General features: G+C 40.2%; 1 protein-coding gene across 7 annotated transcripts in view; it reads right to left on the bottom strand.

Annotated features, from left to right (window-relative positions):
* LOC101697194 (putative C-mannosyltransferase DPY19L2) overlaps positions 1-11,379 on the bottom strand; it is a 69,626-nt gene extending 58,247 nt beyond the window's left edge. For 4 of the 7 annotated variants that reach the window (XM_021254595.2, XM_021254596.2, XM_021254597.2 and 1 more), the window contains exons 1-2: positions 5,881-6,047; positions 3,989-4,076 (exon numbers count right to left, since the gene is read on the bottom strand). In XM_021254595.2, the coding sequence (XP_021110254.2) occupies positions 3,989-4,009 (21 nt within the window). In that variant the 5' untranslated portion in view covers positions 4,010-4,076; positions 5,881-6,047. Of the gene's footprint in view, positions 1-3,988; positions 4,077-5,880; positions 6,054-11,059 lie in introns of those variants that run through there. The other 3 variants (XM_013070401.3, XM_021254600.2, XM_087196423.1) reach the window with 3 other exon arrangements.
* Positions 11,380-17,730: the final 6,351 nt, after the last annotated feature.

Here is a 17,730-nt window from a genome sequence, read left to right as displayed (position 1 = left end):
GACAGAGTCTTGCTATATAGTTCTGGCTGGCCTTGAACTCACGATGTAGCCTAGGCTGGCCTCCAACTTGTGGTGATCCTCCTGCCTCAGTCTCCCAAGTACTGGGAGTACAAGCATATGTAATCACACCTGGCTAGCTTTTTAAATAGTGATTTAAAATATGTGTACAATATACTTTTGATTTTACACCTGTGCTTGGAATGTGTTGTATCACAAATTCTATCATAAACAAGGATCCCTTCATGACCATGTACAACTTTGCATACAGTTGCTTCTTTTTCCTCGTACTCTTAAGAAAGAACATATCAAGATCACAAGCACACCGTGGGAACAGAACTTCATGCTTCCGTCTTACTTCATAGCCCCATGTCTGACTCTGCACAAGCGAAATGGTAAACGTTAGGTGGCTTTTGCTGCCCACAGAGGTGGGTACTGGAAAGGGGGTGATTAGTGACTCACTCCAATGGACAAAACCATGGCTTCACTAGGCCAAAAGGTGCTGCTGATTTAAAACTCGAGGATTTAAAAAAAAAAAGCATGTTGTTTCATTACTTCCCTCATCCATATGTCATTTTCAAGTAAAATGAAAAGCAAAGGACCACATCAATTATAAAAACAAATAAAGGGTCAAACTGTTTAAAACACTCTCCTCCCTCCAAAGATTAAAAATAATCTACACTAACTTTATATTCATTCTTGTTTTATTTTGCTATTTTATTCTTCACACACAAAAGTTTCTTTTATCCTGAGTTATACAAATCAAAATTCCAAAAATTACTATTTATAAGATCCACTGATATAACATTTTTTAATACCATGATTACATAACAGCTTTTAAAAACCTGAGTTCACTCAATTTTGCTGGTATAACATTTATTTTATCTCTACTGACTATAATTACAAAGTTATAAATGATAGGTCTCCCACTACCTCAGCAGTTATTATGTATAGTAGCTGCCCTCTTCCTATTGTGCCTCGCCCCCTCCTCTGTGTGGCGTCATGCCAAGATGGTTGCTCCCACCAAAGAACAAACCCTTCTTCCCAGCATGCCCCTGTTCCCGCCTAGAAAGTAACCTAATACTCGCTCACCTCCTACCACCTAGTGACATCACGGGCTCCTCCATTCCCTAGTCACTACCTCACTCAACCCCACCTCAGCCCCTACAAACCCCACCCCAGTCTCTATAAAAGACTCTCCCTGCCCCTGCCATATTGCTTTTGACTCCCCTTTGTTCAGAGACAGCCTGGCAGATCTATTCCCCTAGTAAAGGCTTGTTGTGGCCTGGTCTGGTCTTGGTCTTTGGCCTTTTACTGACAATAAGCACAAATGGTATAACCACATTTATTCTTGAGTGGATCTGGTGTCTGATTATACCTAGCCATTGGGCAGTATCCAGAATTGGTTCCATTCATCAAAGACAATATTTTATTCAACTTCCCAAACATACTGGAAGAGTTATTTTGAATTAAATAAAAAATGCCAAGTTAAAATATGAAAACAAGTTGTTTCTTTTTTTCCATTGAGTGGGAGCTGAAGCCAATATACACAGGCCAATCAAACATCTGTCCCATGTGACATTTTTCCTTTTGAAGGATCTACGACATCAAGGTCCTTTGCTTGCTTTTGTTTGCTTTCCCCCTTCCCTGTACGGTTTTCCTCAGGGCTGGGGATGGAACCAGAGCCCAGAGGATGCTGGGCATCTGCTCTACCACCTTCCCCTTCCCTTTCACTTGCCCTCAGCCCGGCCTCTGCCCGGGGTTAGGACTTCCTGTCCTGGGTTCTGTCCATGGTGGTCTGGAGGAGTTTTCTAATTTTCTATGTGTCCATCTCCATTTTTATGTCGTTTTTTCCATCTTTCACCACAGGCTGCATTCTCTCATGGCAGTGCTAGGAAGCTTCCAGCGGCTACCTCGAATATCTCTCACTAAAACACAACTCTCTGCTCTGAGAATATTTTAGGTCTGTTGAGCTCTTCTGGGGCATTGTTTTCTCTTTCCAGTGCCCATCTGCAGAGAAACTCCCGAGTGCACAAGCTGCAGGCAGATCCTGTGAACTGGAAGTCCACTGCTTTATTTTTATTTTATTTTTTGTTGGTACCGGGGAATGAACTCAGGACCTTGTGCTTTTGGGGCAGGTGGCAGCACCACTGAGCTAAATTCCCGGCCCCCACTGGTTTATTTTTGATCAGCTAAGCAACACCGGCAGCTTCTAAATTGAAGATGTTTGAACTGTTTTCATAGTTTTGATTGCCAAAATATGAGTTCATAGGTTTCTTTAGATGCACAAGAAGGCAATGTAAAAATTAAATGCTATCTAATATGCAAAAACCTGTATACAGGGAAATAGTAAATATATAAATATGAAGTATGATCTAAAAATATGGCGAATGTTTAAATTAAAAAAGTATTTATTAGAGTAAAAGGCACATTGCCATGAACCTTCCTCAAAATCCTCCCCTTCACTTCAAACACACTTGTCCCATCACTCTTGCTACTTTCTGGAGCAGTTCTGGAAGTTCTCTTTTGTGTCTTCAGTTGCACTGTTGTAGCTGCCTCGATGTCCTGAATCCATTCAAAACATTCACATTTTGTGCTCATTTTTTTTTTTTTGGTACCGGGGATCGAATTCGGGTCTTTGCGCTTGCTTAGCAGGCAGCGGGGAAACCACTGAGCTAAATCCCCTGCCCTCGTGCTCATTTTGACTTTGGGGAAGACTCAGAAGTTGCATGGGGCCAGCATCGGTGAATGAAGGGGATGAGGACACATTAGAATGCTTTTATTTGACAGAACTTTAAAAGTATTGAAGTGATTCAGGACATCAAGGCAGCCAGGACAGCACAAGTAGAGACACTTACAGAGAGGACCTCCGGAACTGCGTCAGAGAGTGGCAAGAGTGACGGGCTAAGTGTGTTAAGTGAACCGAGGAGGAGTATTTTGAGGGGGTAAGGACAATATGTCTTTTACTGCGGTATACTTTAGATCCAAAATGGCCCCCAAAGCCTCCTGTGTTTGGAAGGTGACTGGATTACGGGGCATTTAGCTGACGTGCTCTTAGGGGGTGGAGCCTGGTGGGAAAAGACAGGTCACTGCGGGCATCACCTGGAAGGTTGTATCTCCTTTCGACTCCACCCTCTGCTTCCTATTCCCAAGAGGTGAGCAGCTTTTCCCCTGCCGTGGCCCTCTAGCCTGCCATCCTGCCTTGGAGCCAACAGGCTAGGGCTGAAAATGTGAGCCAAAATAAACCTCTCCTCCTTTAAATTGTGGGTGTCAGGTATTTTGTCCCAGCACTGAGAAAAGGGACTAGCACATGCTGTCATACATTTTTAAAAACTTAAACATTCACCATACATTTTGATCACACCATGTAAGCTGTTATTAATAATAAGATATTGTTTTGTGCTGGGAACTGTGATTTGTGCCTCTGTTCATTTATCTCCTTTTATTTTTATGAAAACTCTGTGTGGTTGGCATTATTTCTAATTAACAGAGGAGATGACTCAGTATCAGGAAGGTAACTGACCAACCATTGTACAGAGAAATCTGAACTGCTGTCTGGACTCAGTGATCTGCCATTGAAGCCCAGACTCTGCCACAGCTATCCTCTTTATTTAATAACACTTTATACCCTGTCACTGGAAATAATACTTTTAAAATATTGAAATGGGGGCTGGGGATTTAGCTCAGCGGTTCCACCGCCTGCCTCGAAAGCGCAAGGTCCCTAGTTCAATCCCCGGTACCCCCCCCCAAATAAAATAAAATATTGAAATGCCATACAAATGTTCTCATATCATTCTCCAAAGCACTATAGGGATTATACAGATGAAATAAAAAGCAGCGGCTGAAGTGCCTGGTATTCTGGAAAATTCATATAGACAGAAAGGAGAAATGTATAACACCACTCACCAGAAATCCATTTCCTTCCTAACAAATTTCTGCTTTATAGTCTTACTCTAAAGCACAAATTAACTCATTAGGAGAAAGAACTAACCATTTCATTGCGAAAAGACATCTCGCGTTCCAAAGTTGAAAGGTGAGAAAAATGACAGTCAGTCTCAAAAAGTGTTGTTAAATGTATCCTGGGGAAAGAAATGAAGTAGTATATTAAAATAAGAACAGCTTTCAGAATCAATACTGCAATAACAAAGTCATAGATAGGCAAAGTAAGAAAGCCATAGAATGGAAAAGATACATTTTTATAACAAATACAGAGTCAATGCTATAGTTTTGCTCATGAACTTGCATGTTTCAGGGCATTTATAACCCAGTGCAGCACACACCTCCTCAACTCTGTTCTTAATCTTTCTTGTGTGTGTATCTAAAATCCCTGTGGCTCTCCCCTCTCTTCCTTCTACCCAGACCTCTAAATGAGAACACAGGCAGGTTTTTGTTTAACAAGCGATTCAAGTACAGTGGACCCTTGACTTGTGAACTCAATTCATTCCCAAGGGCTGGTTGTAACTCATGTTGGTCAACTGAAGGCTCAGGCTCCTCTACACAGCCCTCAAAATCTCTCTCCTGTATACATGCAGATCTCAGTGTCCTTAGAGAGACACTGGCCTAGGATTTCTCAATTTAACCCCACACAGGAAAGGATGTTGTCATGTTCCTTCCAGAACTATTAAGGGTTAAATCCATCTGAGACCATCTGGAAGCACAAGTGGCCGGCATTCAGGTTATAACTCAAGACTTTGTTCATAAGTTAAAACTAAAATTCCAGGGCCAGAGATTTAGCTCAGTGGTTCTTTTGCCTGCCTTGCAAGTGCAAGGACCCGAGTTCGATCCCCGGTTCCAAACAAACAAACAAACAAAAGAACAAAAAAAACCAAACTAAAATTCCAGTCTTAACCCAAGTTGTTTGTGTGTCAGGCCAATCATAACTCGAGGGCCCACTGTACCAAGTTTGGGAAATACCTCTGTAACTATTGAAAAGTGTTCAGAATATAATTTTAAATAAAATCAATTTAGATTAAATCAGTTTTTAAATAAATATAACATCGCATGAAGGTCCAACTTTAAATGCCAAAGAACACAGGATTGAACTGGAAGATATTTTGTAGTGCAACTCAACAGGAACTGGCAGTGACAAAAGGATCATATGTGACAAACAAATTAATTTATAGTCTGCAATTGCACTATCCTTAATTTATGTAGTGCTTTTCAATGAAGTTGAAAAGAAAGCAAACTCTGGTTCTCCACTCAGCCCTATTTCCATGTGCGTCACGGGTACCCACAGGGGCTGGCGCCTGCCTCCTACCATCCCAGCCCTGCTGCTGACACCAAGAGCTCCCTGCAGGCCCAGGGCCACAGCAGCACTGTGCAACAGAACATGGGGCAGATCCCACCCTTCCAAGAGGAGAAGCCTTGGAGCTGCGGAGAAATGAGAGCATGCCAACGGGAAAGCAGCCTCATTTCCCATACTATTGTTACTCACAGATCACACTGTGAAATACAGTGCCTGTGCATACACACTGAAGGCTCAGAGTCATTCACTTCTGCTTCACCCCAGCACGAAGGAACCTTCTGTTCACTGCTATTGCTTTCCAACTGGCAAGCACTGCTAACACTCAGTTACTATAAAATGAAGAGATAATCAAGTAAACTGCAAAATACACTAGAAAAGCTAGATATTTCAAGAAATACAGTGGTAAATTCTTTGGAAAAGCAAAGGTATTTTAATTCATAAGTTACTATCTCCCTAATGCATGTATTTTGTAAATGCTGCTTCACATATGAAGTCTGTACAATAAAAAGTAATAATGTGCACACACTGGTATACAGAGAGGTTCTATTCACATAGCCAGAAACTGTTTTACTTTATACAAATTGTGATGGCAAATTTTAATCCAATTGTTTTTTATTTCAACTGAAACTAAACCTTACCAATGCAGAATTCCCACAAAGGCAGCTGGAAAAAGAGAAAAAGAAAGTCATTAGACGCTGCTTTATAAATTCCTTTAAACCAAGCATTTCAAATGCACTTGCTTCTGTCTAGAGAGAGCACACACAAGGCCAGGTGGCCAACTGCTTCTGTCCTAGGAGCACAGGGACAACTCCAGGGCCGGGAGCATGCTGAGAAGCCTGTTAACCTCTCCCCACGCTCAGGGGGACTGGACACCAGCAAAGGAAGAGACTGCCAGGGTTTGTACCTCCCTTGAGACCATATGTAAGATTGATACAAGGGGTGATTTTGAGGTCTTTGTGCTTTTTGTTTCCAGTATTTTTCTCTGTTGTCTCTTATTCTCGATTTCTTTGTATAAAATTTTCTGGAGAAGCAGATATGGACATTATGCTCAGCGAGATTCTTCTAGGAAAACCCTAGCCTATGGGAGCCACTCTGGAACCCTGTCCCTCGGGCTCCTCAGAGGATGGTTAAAGGCAGCAAAGCTCTTCCTCAGTAGCGCATGTGAAAGCCTGGCCCTCACCTCCAGCCCTGAGGAACTGTCAGCTCTCCTGAGCTCTAGCATCCCTGTGCCCAAGCCTGGACAGAGTCCTGAGACAGATCCACCCTCCTCAGTGAGGGGCTCAATGAAGAGTTGCGAGCTATGTCACCAGGTCACTGAAAGCTGCTTGTTTCCAAAGACAGCTGGGGCTGAGGAAATGCTGGGGAGGATGGCTGGGGAGAGGAAACCAAGCCGGAACAAGTTAACACATCACAGCTCTGTTTTTCTTATGGAGGGTCTACATCTTTGCTTGAATTAATGTTCTTTGAGTTGCTGTTAGCTTTGGGTTAATTTCCAGAGCTTTGAAAGCACTGATTTTGATAATTTTCCAAGAATCCTCTCCTCATTGGCATGGAGAAATTAATTTACTTAACTGTTTAAGAAGTCCTCCTTCTGTCTAAGATTTTGTAACATCTCTTATGGTTGTCCTGAGTCATCTCACAGACGACCAACTTTAATCTCTTAAAAAATTAAAAAGTTACGCAGCTTGGCTAACAAAATAAATTCAATTAAAAAATGCAATATTGAAATTCCCAATCATGCATCAGCTGCTTCCCCACATGACTTCTGACCCTGGGCTCATTTTATTTATTTATTTATTTTTTGGTAAGAGGGATCGAACTCAGTACCTTGTGCTTGTGAGGCAGGCGGCAGCACCACTGAGCTAAATCCCCCGCCCACCCTGGGCTCATTTTTAGCACTTGTCAGATTTACTTGTTTTATATCTGGACCAGCAAACTATAGCCTGAGGTCTATTTTTCTACTGCCTGTAAGCTAAAAAGAGTTTAATGTTTTTAAAAGGTGTGACAACAAAATAAGAAAAGAAAGATGAAGATACAACAGAAATACTACATGCTCTACAAGCTTAAATGGTTTACCCACTGGATCTTCAAAGAAAAAAATTATTTTTATTACCATGTAAACACATCTTTTATTTTTGGTGGTGCTGGGACCTCAGGGCCTGGTGCATGCTAAGCAAATTCTCTCAACCCTAGGATGACACTTTCTACCTAATACACTCAGAACCTCTCTGAAATTAAAGTTAAAACCTTCTCTCTAAACTCCAAACAGATGTGTCTCTGCCGAGGCTTCATTAATTGTAGGAAATATAAAAAACTATTTCAATTAACCATATTAGTATTCTCTTTCTGAAAATTACACATACTGGTACAATTCTTACATATGGTACTTAAATAGAAAGGAACAGGGCCAGGCATTTAGCTCAGTGGTTCCACCGCCTGCCTCGCAAGCTGAGGGCCTGGGTTTGATCCCCGGTACCAAAAAAAAAAAAAACAAAGAAAGAAAGGAACAAAGATGCTATCAAATCCATCTATCTTCCTCAAGATCCTATTTTTTTCTCTGTATCTTACAGTCCCTCCAGTCAACACACATTGCAAACTCACGAGAGACAGACAGATGGGGACAGGTGGATGAGGCCAATATGAAAAATGCATGAAGTGCTGATCACAAGCCCTTTCATTTGTGGTTAAAGCAAGTTCGGGTGCCCTGTTCCCACCTGCAATTCTTCACCCTGGACCCTGCTCCCATCTCCTGCAGCTCACCTCAGAAGGCAGCTTCTTATTTTCCTAAAACAAAACCAAGGGGAACAAGGGCTCCTAACTTCTTTTAGATCCACTTTTACATCTCCAAACATTTCTTTCTACAGTAATCCTTGCTTTTCTATTCATCACCTCAGAAGAGAAAGCATCTCTCCTCTTTCCACAGCAAGCTTCTCAAGTTGGGCCTTCATTATCCCATCCCAAATGCTCCATGATTTTGCTCCTTCAAATCTTCCCTTTCTTGGATCCTCCACCTCACTCCCTCCCCAGAGCGCTTCCCTTCAGTCTCTCCTTCTCTAGAACCTAAATCACTTCTCCTGAGCCAACAGCCCTTCCCTCCCTCTCCCATTCAGTGACAAGATTCTTGCCCTATTTCTTTCTTACAAGGTTCCATAACTCTCTTATATGACCGACAACATTTTTGTAATCAAAATCAATGAGCTCTCTCAATTTTTAAGCTTTTCAATCTTTCCACACCATTTCATTAGATTCTTCTGTTTTTTTCTCTCTCTCATCTGTCATACTGACTCTCTTAGTTCTATTTTTCTGAACACTCACATTTTACACACTTAGTCTGGTTTTTCCTTCCTTTCCTCTCTGAAAGTTTAAGAGTTTTCCCAAAGTATATTTCCTCTATGCCTTTTTTTCCCCTCCACATTGGTATCCCTTGACAATCTCACCCAATCTTAAACTTTTACTTCCATTCTTAGGAAGATAAATTCCAAATCCATAATCTTCATTCTTGAATGAACTTTCTTCTCCTTCCTCCTCCCTTTTCTTTTTCTACCTGGCCATCTATCTAGTACTTTCAATCTGTCTCCATCAACTCTGACTCTGTCCTCTCCTCTCCGTGCCTACTGTTACTATCCTCCTTTGCATCATTGGCCTGGACTCTAGTAGTGGTTTTCCAATCATGCTTTCTTTCTCCTTTCTCAGTCCATCTCCAATCCACCTATGCACTTTCGTCTAGTTCCCTATGAACCACACTTCTGGTCAAGTTGCCCTCATATTTAAAAATCAGTCAGTGTACTAAATGCTAATGAACTTAAAGTGGTTTATGTGATTTTGTCTCATTAAAAACATTTTCTAAAGAGAAGAGCCAATCAGTGCCTTCCAAAAGAATGAGGTTCAAATGCCCCAAACCAATCCTTGAATTGGGCTCTCAGGACTGATGTCAAACAATGTTTCAGCCCAATTCCATCTTCCTCTTCTTTCAGGAACTTTCCTGCAGCCTGACTGTTCTTGTGCTTTGAGAGCTATTGACTTCCATCCTGCAGTCTGCCTGCCCCTAATACTTATTGGCACCAGCTGCATGCACCCAAAGCTTAGTGCTTTGTTACAATTCAAATACCATCTTTTCCTGAACGTCTTTGCTGATTTTGCGGATCTCCTTTCCCACATCCTACCCTAAAGCATGAATTCCCTCTTCTGAGCTCTGGAAACACTGCCATGCTCAGTCATCGCTTCAACACTCATCTGGTATCTTCTCAGTGACAGACCCCAGCCCCTGCTGACTCAGTCTTTGGGATGTGTCTGTGGCCATAATTATACAGCTGGTAAAATCTACACAGGACTCATGTATTGTCACCATGCCACATGTGGGGACTCATTCTCATACCATGACATCAGCCAACCAACACACGGTGTAGACCTACGGCAATAACTGGCATGGAGAGTTATCCACATCTCTGTTCATAGCAGCAGCCGCCTGACCAGGGCCTAGCTCACAACTGGTTCTACTGAGATAGCAACATTTTTCTCTCTCAAGCTACAGAAAATGAGGGCTATGAATGGAGAAAGAGAAACTTTCCAATGCTTACATTTTAACAAGTCTCCAATTTTAGATATTAAAACTCTACAGCAAGATTCAAGCACGTGTAAATGGGTTTCAATGCCGGGTAGCATATCGTCTACTTTGACCCTATTTCTATTACAGACAGATAAGTTAGACAGAAACTAACAGTCAGAGAGCAACTGGGCCCTGAAAAGAATGAGTGCAGGGATGAGACATATCAAGATTGTAACTGGAGACCAACCGGAAGAGAGCTAGACCTGCAGGCCTCTCTAAAGTTAGACAGCAGCTTGATATTGTACTGCAATCAGCACCACCCGGTTCAGCGTCAGATGAATAGGTGGTTGACCAGAAGCCCTGACCCACAAATTATAGATAAGCTGAAGTTAGTGATGACTGCCATATACCCTTGCTATGTGCCTCACTTCCCTATTGGATCCATATCAGCTAAGCTACTATATTTGTAACCTCACAGGTTGGCCTCAGCTTGGCCCAGAGTGGTCTGAGATGTGGTCATAGTCGCCTATAAACCCCCCAGACAAGAAAGCTCAATGGTAACCCACTTTCAGGACCCCTCCTGTCTCTCAGGAGCTTTATCTCAATAAACTGTTACTACTCTTATGTTCCTTTGTCTTCATATCCATTTTTCGATTATTGAGAGATATGCACCCAGCACATCTGAGGTCTAACAGGTTAGGAGTCACTTCCCTGTGACATTTCCACTATTAATCATCTCAACTAAAATAACACAGATACGATCAAAATACATTGCACACATTGAAACCCCTCACCAAAGTGAATCTAGGGTGGAGGGTGATGGAGAGAATGATGAAAGAAAGTTATGTGTGTTAAAAATCTGCCAAAATGAAACCCTTCATCTGTAAAACTAATACGCACTAATAAAAATGCGGGGAAATAACCACTTCCTTTATTTTGTTTCATTTCAAATGCACAGCAACATCATGTCTGTCCATGAGAGGCAGCCGGCCATTTTTACAACCTTTGACACTGGCTGTCCTAAGGTAACTTTTAAACACAGGGCTGGGCACATCCTGGACGCGGCCTCAGCTCCTCCAGAGCGTCTCGTTCGCACCACGTCCGCCCCACGGTCCTCCCCACGGTCCTCCCCACGGTCCTCCCCACGTCCGCCCCACATCCGCCCCTGCAGGCCGGCGCCCTCCCACCCGCTCACCGGGTCCCGCCCACCCCATCTCAGTCCGGTCGGACCGCAGCGACCCCTGCAGGCCGGCGCCCTCCCGCCCGCTCACCGAGCCCCAGCGTGGCGTCGAGGCGGGTCCAGAACAGCTGCAGGGTGCGCGCCTTCTCCCACAGCCAAGCCAGGACCCAGGCCAGGAGCCCCGCGAGGCAGTCCAGGCTCCCTGGGGCCTCATCCACGCCCGGATCCTCCCCCTCCGGCTCCCTAGCCCTGGTGCGGGGGGTCCGGGGCGGCTCCAGACGCGCCTCTCCACACTTCTTCTTGTGCTTGACCATTCCCTCGCGGTCCCTGTTCTGAGGCTGTGGGTCACTCCCGGGCGCAGTCTCACCACTGGCCCTCAGCCCTTGCGGCTGCCGTTACGGGGGAGGAGGTCACAACGGCCTCCCGCGCGCCCCCTCCCGCGCGCCCCCTCTCCCGCATACAAAAAGAAATGCAACTAAAATACATAACCAGCAGAGGGCAACAAAGACCTGTAAATCAGAATTTTAAAACAGGTAATCATTAAATTCATTTTTTTTTTTTTCATCTTAAAGAGGCTTTATTAGGACTTTTTGGTTTAACATGAGGGGGGACTGCATATGGACTGAACCCTGAAATTCATTTTTGAAAGAAAAAAATCTGTTTTGTAATAAATTAGTTTACTGTTCTTGTAATAAGTCAGTTTACTACATATCAAATGCAGAGAATTTCCAGACATAAGGTCATATAAGAGCAATTAAATTGAGCCAGATGTGCTGCACACCTGTAATCCCAGCATCACAAGTCTGAGCTCAGCCTGAGTAAATTAGTGACTTCGAAAGACACTGTGTCAAAAAAAAAAAAAAAGAAAAAAATTAAAAAGGATTGGGGTGGAGCTCAGTGTGAGCCCTGGATTCAGTCTCCAGTACCACTAAATAAATAAATTTCACTGATCAAAATACTTAAGATATTCATCATGGCGAATATTTAGTTTCCCAAATAATAATGATTTTATTTTTGCTGATTCAGATACTTTGACTATAAGATTTCAACGGTTTAACTTTGCATAAACACACAGGTATAAATTAAATGAAGTCTATATCTAGTCTGGTTGTATGGACCAAGATAGTAGTAATTCAGTGAGCACCGTTTTGAAAGTGTCATAAACTTTTCCATTTATAATTTGATCATTCTGTTTTTATTTATAATCTGCACAGAAGGTGAGGTTTACTTGTGCCGTTTCACAATTTCTTGATTCACAGGGTCCCCCTCCACCTTTTTGCAGTGCAAGAGTTGGAATTGGCATCAGCCTGTATATCTCTAGTCTCTTGGGATTGGTTTTTACCAAAGATGGTGGGCAAAATTCTTAGGACTTCACAATTATGTTAACTATAACTGAATCACATTTCAAATCTTTTAGAGCAATTTTATCTAACAGTATTATTCATTTCAAGTATACTTCTGAAAGACATTAATTACAAATTCGAAGATGAAAAGAAAATTTTGCTTAGTTATGTATCTCTATTTCTGTGTCCAAAAACTAGGATAACCGTAGATTTGTGTGTTTTTGTTTTGAGACAGGGTCTTGCTGTGTAGTTCAGGCTGGCCTTGAATTCACTATGTAGCCCAGGCTGGGCTCAAACTTGAGGCGATCCACTTCCTGAGTGCTGGGACTACAGGTGTGTGTCACTCATCTGGCGATACGTGCTTCTTGAAGGCTATTTATTTTCTAGGCAATTTAAAATTAATGTCTTATTTTACTATATTTTTATTAGTGAAAAATATTTGCAGCACATAATGTTTACACTTCTTGTGTGGAATTGGTACATGTACACAACACATCTTAATTCCGCTTTTCATCTCCTTTCCCTCTTTTCTCCTCTTCCACCTTTTAATTCCCTTCTCATTTGAGAAAAATCTGTCTTCTTACTGCCTATTGTCTTTTATTTTGCTCTTCATTTGTAATTTGGGTTTCTTATACAATAGAGACCATGCAATATTTAAGCTTGTGTGTCTGGTTTATTTCACTTAGCATTTTGGTCTCAAGGTGCATCTGTTTTCCTCCAAGTGACTCAAATTTATCTTTATGACAGAGTAGTACTCCACTGTGTGTAAATATCACATTTTCTTTGTCTGTTCGTCTGTTGATGGAGATACAGGCTGCTTTCAATATTTAGGCATTAAAAATGGTGGTGCTATACACATGAATATGCATGCATCACTGTAATAAGATGTCTTTAACTCTTTTTTTTTTTGGTACTGGCGATCGAACTCAGGTCCTTGCACTTGCGCAGCAGGTGGCGAAACCACTGAGCTAAATCCCTGGCCGAAGATGTCTTTAACTCTTTTGGGAAGATACCTGGAAGAGGAATAACCAAGTCAAATGCAATTTCTAGTTTGAGTTTTCTGAGCAATCTCCATACTGATTTCCAAAGTGGTTGTACTAATTTACATACTCACCAACAATGTAGATGGTTTCTTTTCCCCTCAAGCCTTGCTGGCATTTATTATTGTTTGATTTCTTGATTATGACCATTCTTTCTGGGATAAGATGGAATCTTGATGTTATTTTGATTCACATTTCTCTAATGGCCAGTGATGTCAATCATTTCTTCATGTATTCATTGACCATTTGTTCCTCTTCTGTGAAATGTCTGCTCATTTTCACTTGTTCATTTTTTGATTAGGTCTTTTATTTGGGGTGGTCTAATTTTTTGAGTTCTTTATATAGTCTAGATATTAGTCCTTTGTGTGAGGAATAGCTGGAAGAAAAATTTCCCCATTCTTTAGGCTGTCTTTTCACTCTACTGGTTCTTTCTTTTTGCTGTGCAGAAGCTTTTAAATTTGATATAGTCCCGTTTATTGATTCTCTGTACTATTTCCTGTACAACTGTGTTCTGTTCAGAAAGTCCTTGCCTATGCCTATGACTTCAAAAGTTTTACCTGTTTTATCTTACAGTAGGTTGTTTCTAACACTTACTTATTTGATCCATTTTGATTTTAGTTTAGTATATGGTGAGAGATATGGTTCTAGATTCAATCTTCTGCATGTGTATAGCCAATTTTCTCAAAATCATTGATTAAAAAGGCTGTCTTTTCTCCATTGTATGTTTTTGCCCCCTTTATCAAAGATCAAATAGTTGAATGTGCTTAGGCTTTTTTCTGCATCCTACGTTCTGTTGCACTGATGCACATGTCTTTTTTTGTGCTAATACCATGCTGTTTTTATCACAGAAGCTTTGTAATATAATTTCAAGTCTGGGATTGTGATACCTCCTGCTTTGCTCTTGTTACCTGGGATTGCATTTGCTATTCTGGATCTCTCCTGGTTTGATATGAATATTGGGAATGTTTTCTCCAGTTTAGTGAAGAAGGCTCTTGGTATTTTGATTGGGATTGCATTAAATGTGTATATCCATTTTATAAGTATGCCCATTTTGACTATATTGGTTCTGCTTATCCAGGAAAAGGGGATATCTTTCCATTTTCTGATGTCCTCTTTGATCTCCTTTTTCAGAGTAGTAGTGTAGTTCTTGTTTCAATTTTTTAGTTAGATTAATTCTTGAGAATTTACCTTTTCTTAGTATTATTGTGAATGGTATATTTTCTTTCTTTCTTCCTACCTTCCTTCCTTCCTTCCTTTCTTGCTTTCTTTTTTTCTTTCTTTCTTTTTCCCCATTAAGTTTATTAGTACATTTTAGGTATAAAATACATTTATATACATCATTGGGATCTTGTACCATTGCATGAATATCTTGATTCTTATTTTTTTTCCCTTTCCTCTGCCCTCCCTTCACCCCCTCCACCCTTCCCTATTTGCAAAGATTTTGTTTCGTTTTTTTCCTTTTCTCATATTTTTCCCTTCTTTCCTTTTCCCTACCTCTCCCACTTCCCCTGCTTCTTTAGACCTTTACTTCCTATTACACAATATCAATTATACATTTTTAAAATTAAAATATCAAGACCTAGGAGACATTACCACAGATTTTACAGCATTTTAAAGGATATAGAAAGCATATTTCAAAAATCTGTTTTGAAATAAATTTGACAACTTCTAAGAAGTACCTTGGAAGACAAATTAATGAAACTAACTCTGGAGGAAATATAAAATTTGAATAGCACCTATTGAAGAAAGTATATTCCTAGCTTGAAAACCTACCTATATGACAACAACAGGCTCATATACATTTTAACTGATAAATTGTATCAAACATTTAAAGCAGAAAAAAAAAGGAACACTTCTCCCCTCATTTTAGGAAATCAACATTGTGCTAATCCTAAAACTGGATAAAGATAATAGAAGAAAAAAGTATGAACATAGATAGAAATTTGTTTAACAAAACAAACTATTAGAATTCTGTCAGATCTGGCAGGATGTAGAAAGTGGTCTTGTTATAGGGATGGCAGTGTTGGTTCAACATTGGAAGATCCATCCCCAAAAGTCATCATTTTAACAGAGGAAAGGAAAAAGCCATATAATCCTGCCACTAGTTGGAGAAAAAGTATTGGACTAAATTCCACAGCTGTTCATGGTAAAAGCTATCAGGAGACTAGAAGTAGAACAGAACCTTCTCAACAGATCAAAGACATGTACTCCATACTTCCAGCAAGAATGCCTTATATGAATGGAGAAAATACAATGCTTTCTCCTTAAGGTGGCGAACAAGGGCAGATATGCTTACTTTTATTTGTCCATTAAACTTTGAAACCTAGGCCCAACCAAAATAGTCTGGCAATAAAATGACACAATTAGGATAGGATTGGCAAGGTAGAAGCTAAATCTTTATATGTAGATGAAATGATCATCTACAGAGAAAATATTAAGGAATCTCTAGGAGCCCCTAGAACTTGTACTTGAATTTATCAGGATTAGAAAACACAAGGTATATATAAAAATTCAGGTCTATGTATACTTGCTATAAATGAAGAATTGGTTATTGAAATTTAAAAGTTATGTAGGAGTACAAAGGACCTAGCAAAGTTAAAAAACAAAAAACAAACAAACAAAAAAATAACAGTGTTGGATGACGATTAGTACCTAATTTTAAGACTTCTTCTAAAGCTACAGTAATCAAGGCAATGTTGCTGTGAGGAAAGACATATAGATCATTTGAATAAAACAGAGAATCTAGAAATAGAACCACACATATATGGTCCACTGAGTTTTGAAAGATTATTTAACATTATCATTTTATAGAATATAAATTCAATTCAAGAGGCAAGGAAAAGATAGTGTTTTCAGCAAACAGCACTAGAACACTTGGTATCTGTATATAAAAAATTAACCTCAACCCTTTATTTCCATACATAAAAATAACTTGAAGGGATCTATGAACCTAAATATGAAAGCTTGAAAGGATAAAACTTTAAGAAGAAATTATAAGGGAAAATGTTTATGAATTCAGGGTAGGCAAGAACTACCTAGGATACAAAAAACATGATGTATAAAAGAAAAAAAATTGATAAATGAGATTCCATCAAAATTTAGAACTTTAAATGACATCATTAAAATGAAAAATAAACAGACCATATTTACAATGCATATAACCTGTGACCAGAATATATAAAGAACTCTTAGAGCTCATTAATAGACAACCCAATTAAAAAGTAGACATAAGATGATAAATAGCCAGTACAGCACAAGGAAAGGTGTGCAACTCTAGAATCAGAAAAATACTAACCAGTACAATAACAAGATTGAATTACACACTCATTAGGGAGATGAAGTTAAAAGTTTTAAAAGCATTGTCATGACTTTTTCTTTTTGTTGGATTCTCCCCCTTTGCGTTTAATTTGTGACGCCCAATGGATTCATTCTGCTGGGTTTCCTGGGGTTGTGATCCTCATTGTCTTTTCCTAGGATATTGTCTAAAATTTTTTGGAGTGCCAGTTTGGTATTCATGAAGTTCCTGAGGTGCTCTTTATCATGAAAGTATCTTATTTCTCCATCAATTTTGAAAGATAGTTTTGCAGGGTACATCAATCTGGGTTGGAGGCTGTTTTCCTTTAGGGCTTGAAATACATCACTCCAAGCTCTTCTTGCCTTGAGGGTTTGCACTGAGAAGTCTGCTGTGATTCTGATGGGCTTTCCTTTGTATGTGATTTGTTTCTTTCCTCTCACTGCTTGTAGAATTTTGTTCTTCTGTTGGATTTCTGGAATCCTAGCTATTATATGCCTATGTGTAGATTTTTTTTGATTAAGGCTAGCTGGAGTCCTATATGCCTCACTTATCTGTATGTCAAGCTCTTTTCCCCTCCTTGGGAAGTTTTCTGCCATCACTTCTGTGAAGAGATTTTTATGTCATCTTCACTCTCTCCTCTTTCTTCATTGACTCCAATCAGTCTTATGTTATTCTTCTTTGTATCGTCTAGCAGCTGCTGGATTGATTTCTCATGTCCCTTTACAATTTTAAAGCAATTTTTCTTTTCCTGGTCACTAATTGCAATCTTTTCTTCTATATCAGAAATTCTATCCTCACATTGGTTCATTCTGCTGTGCAGACTTTCGATGGAGTTTTTAATCTCTGGAAATCTGTTTGTATCTGTTTTATGGATTCCATTTGTTTCCTATGTTGGGACTCCATCATGCTCCTCAGATCCTCTATTTTTTTATCTGTGTCCTGTCTAGATTTATTAATCATGTCTTGCACCATGACCACAATCTTTGCTGTTATCTAAGTAATTATTTCTGATTTCATTTTTCCCAGATCCTCTTTTGTTGCTAGTTCAGAGAGTCCAGGTGGTTGAGTATCAGATTGTTCCATC

Source organism: Heterocephalus glaber, unplaced genomic scaffold (assembly GCF_053883595.1).
Source record: "Heterocephalus glaber isolate CG9 unplaced genomic scaffold, H.glaber_assembly_v1.0 deba00001610, whole genome shotgun sequence".
Taxonomy (NCBI): Eukaryota; Metazoa; Chordata; class Mammalia; order Rodentia; family Bathyergidae; genus Heterocephalus; species Heterocephalus glaber.
This window is presented reverse-complemented; position numbering and strand designations above follow the sequence as displayed.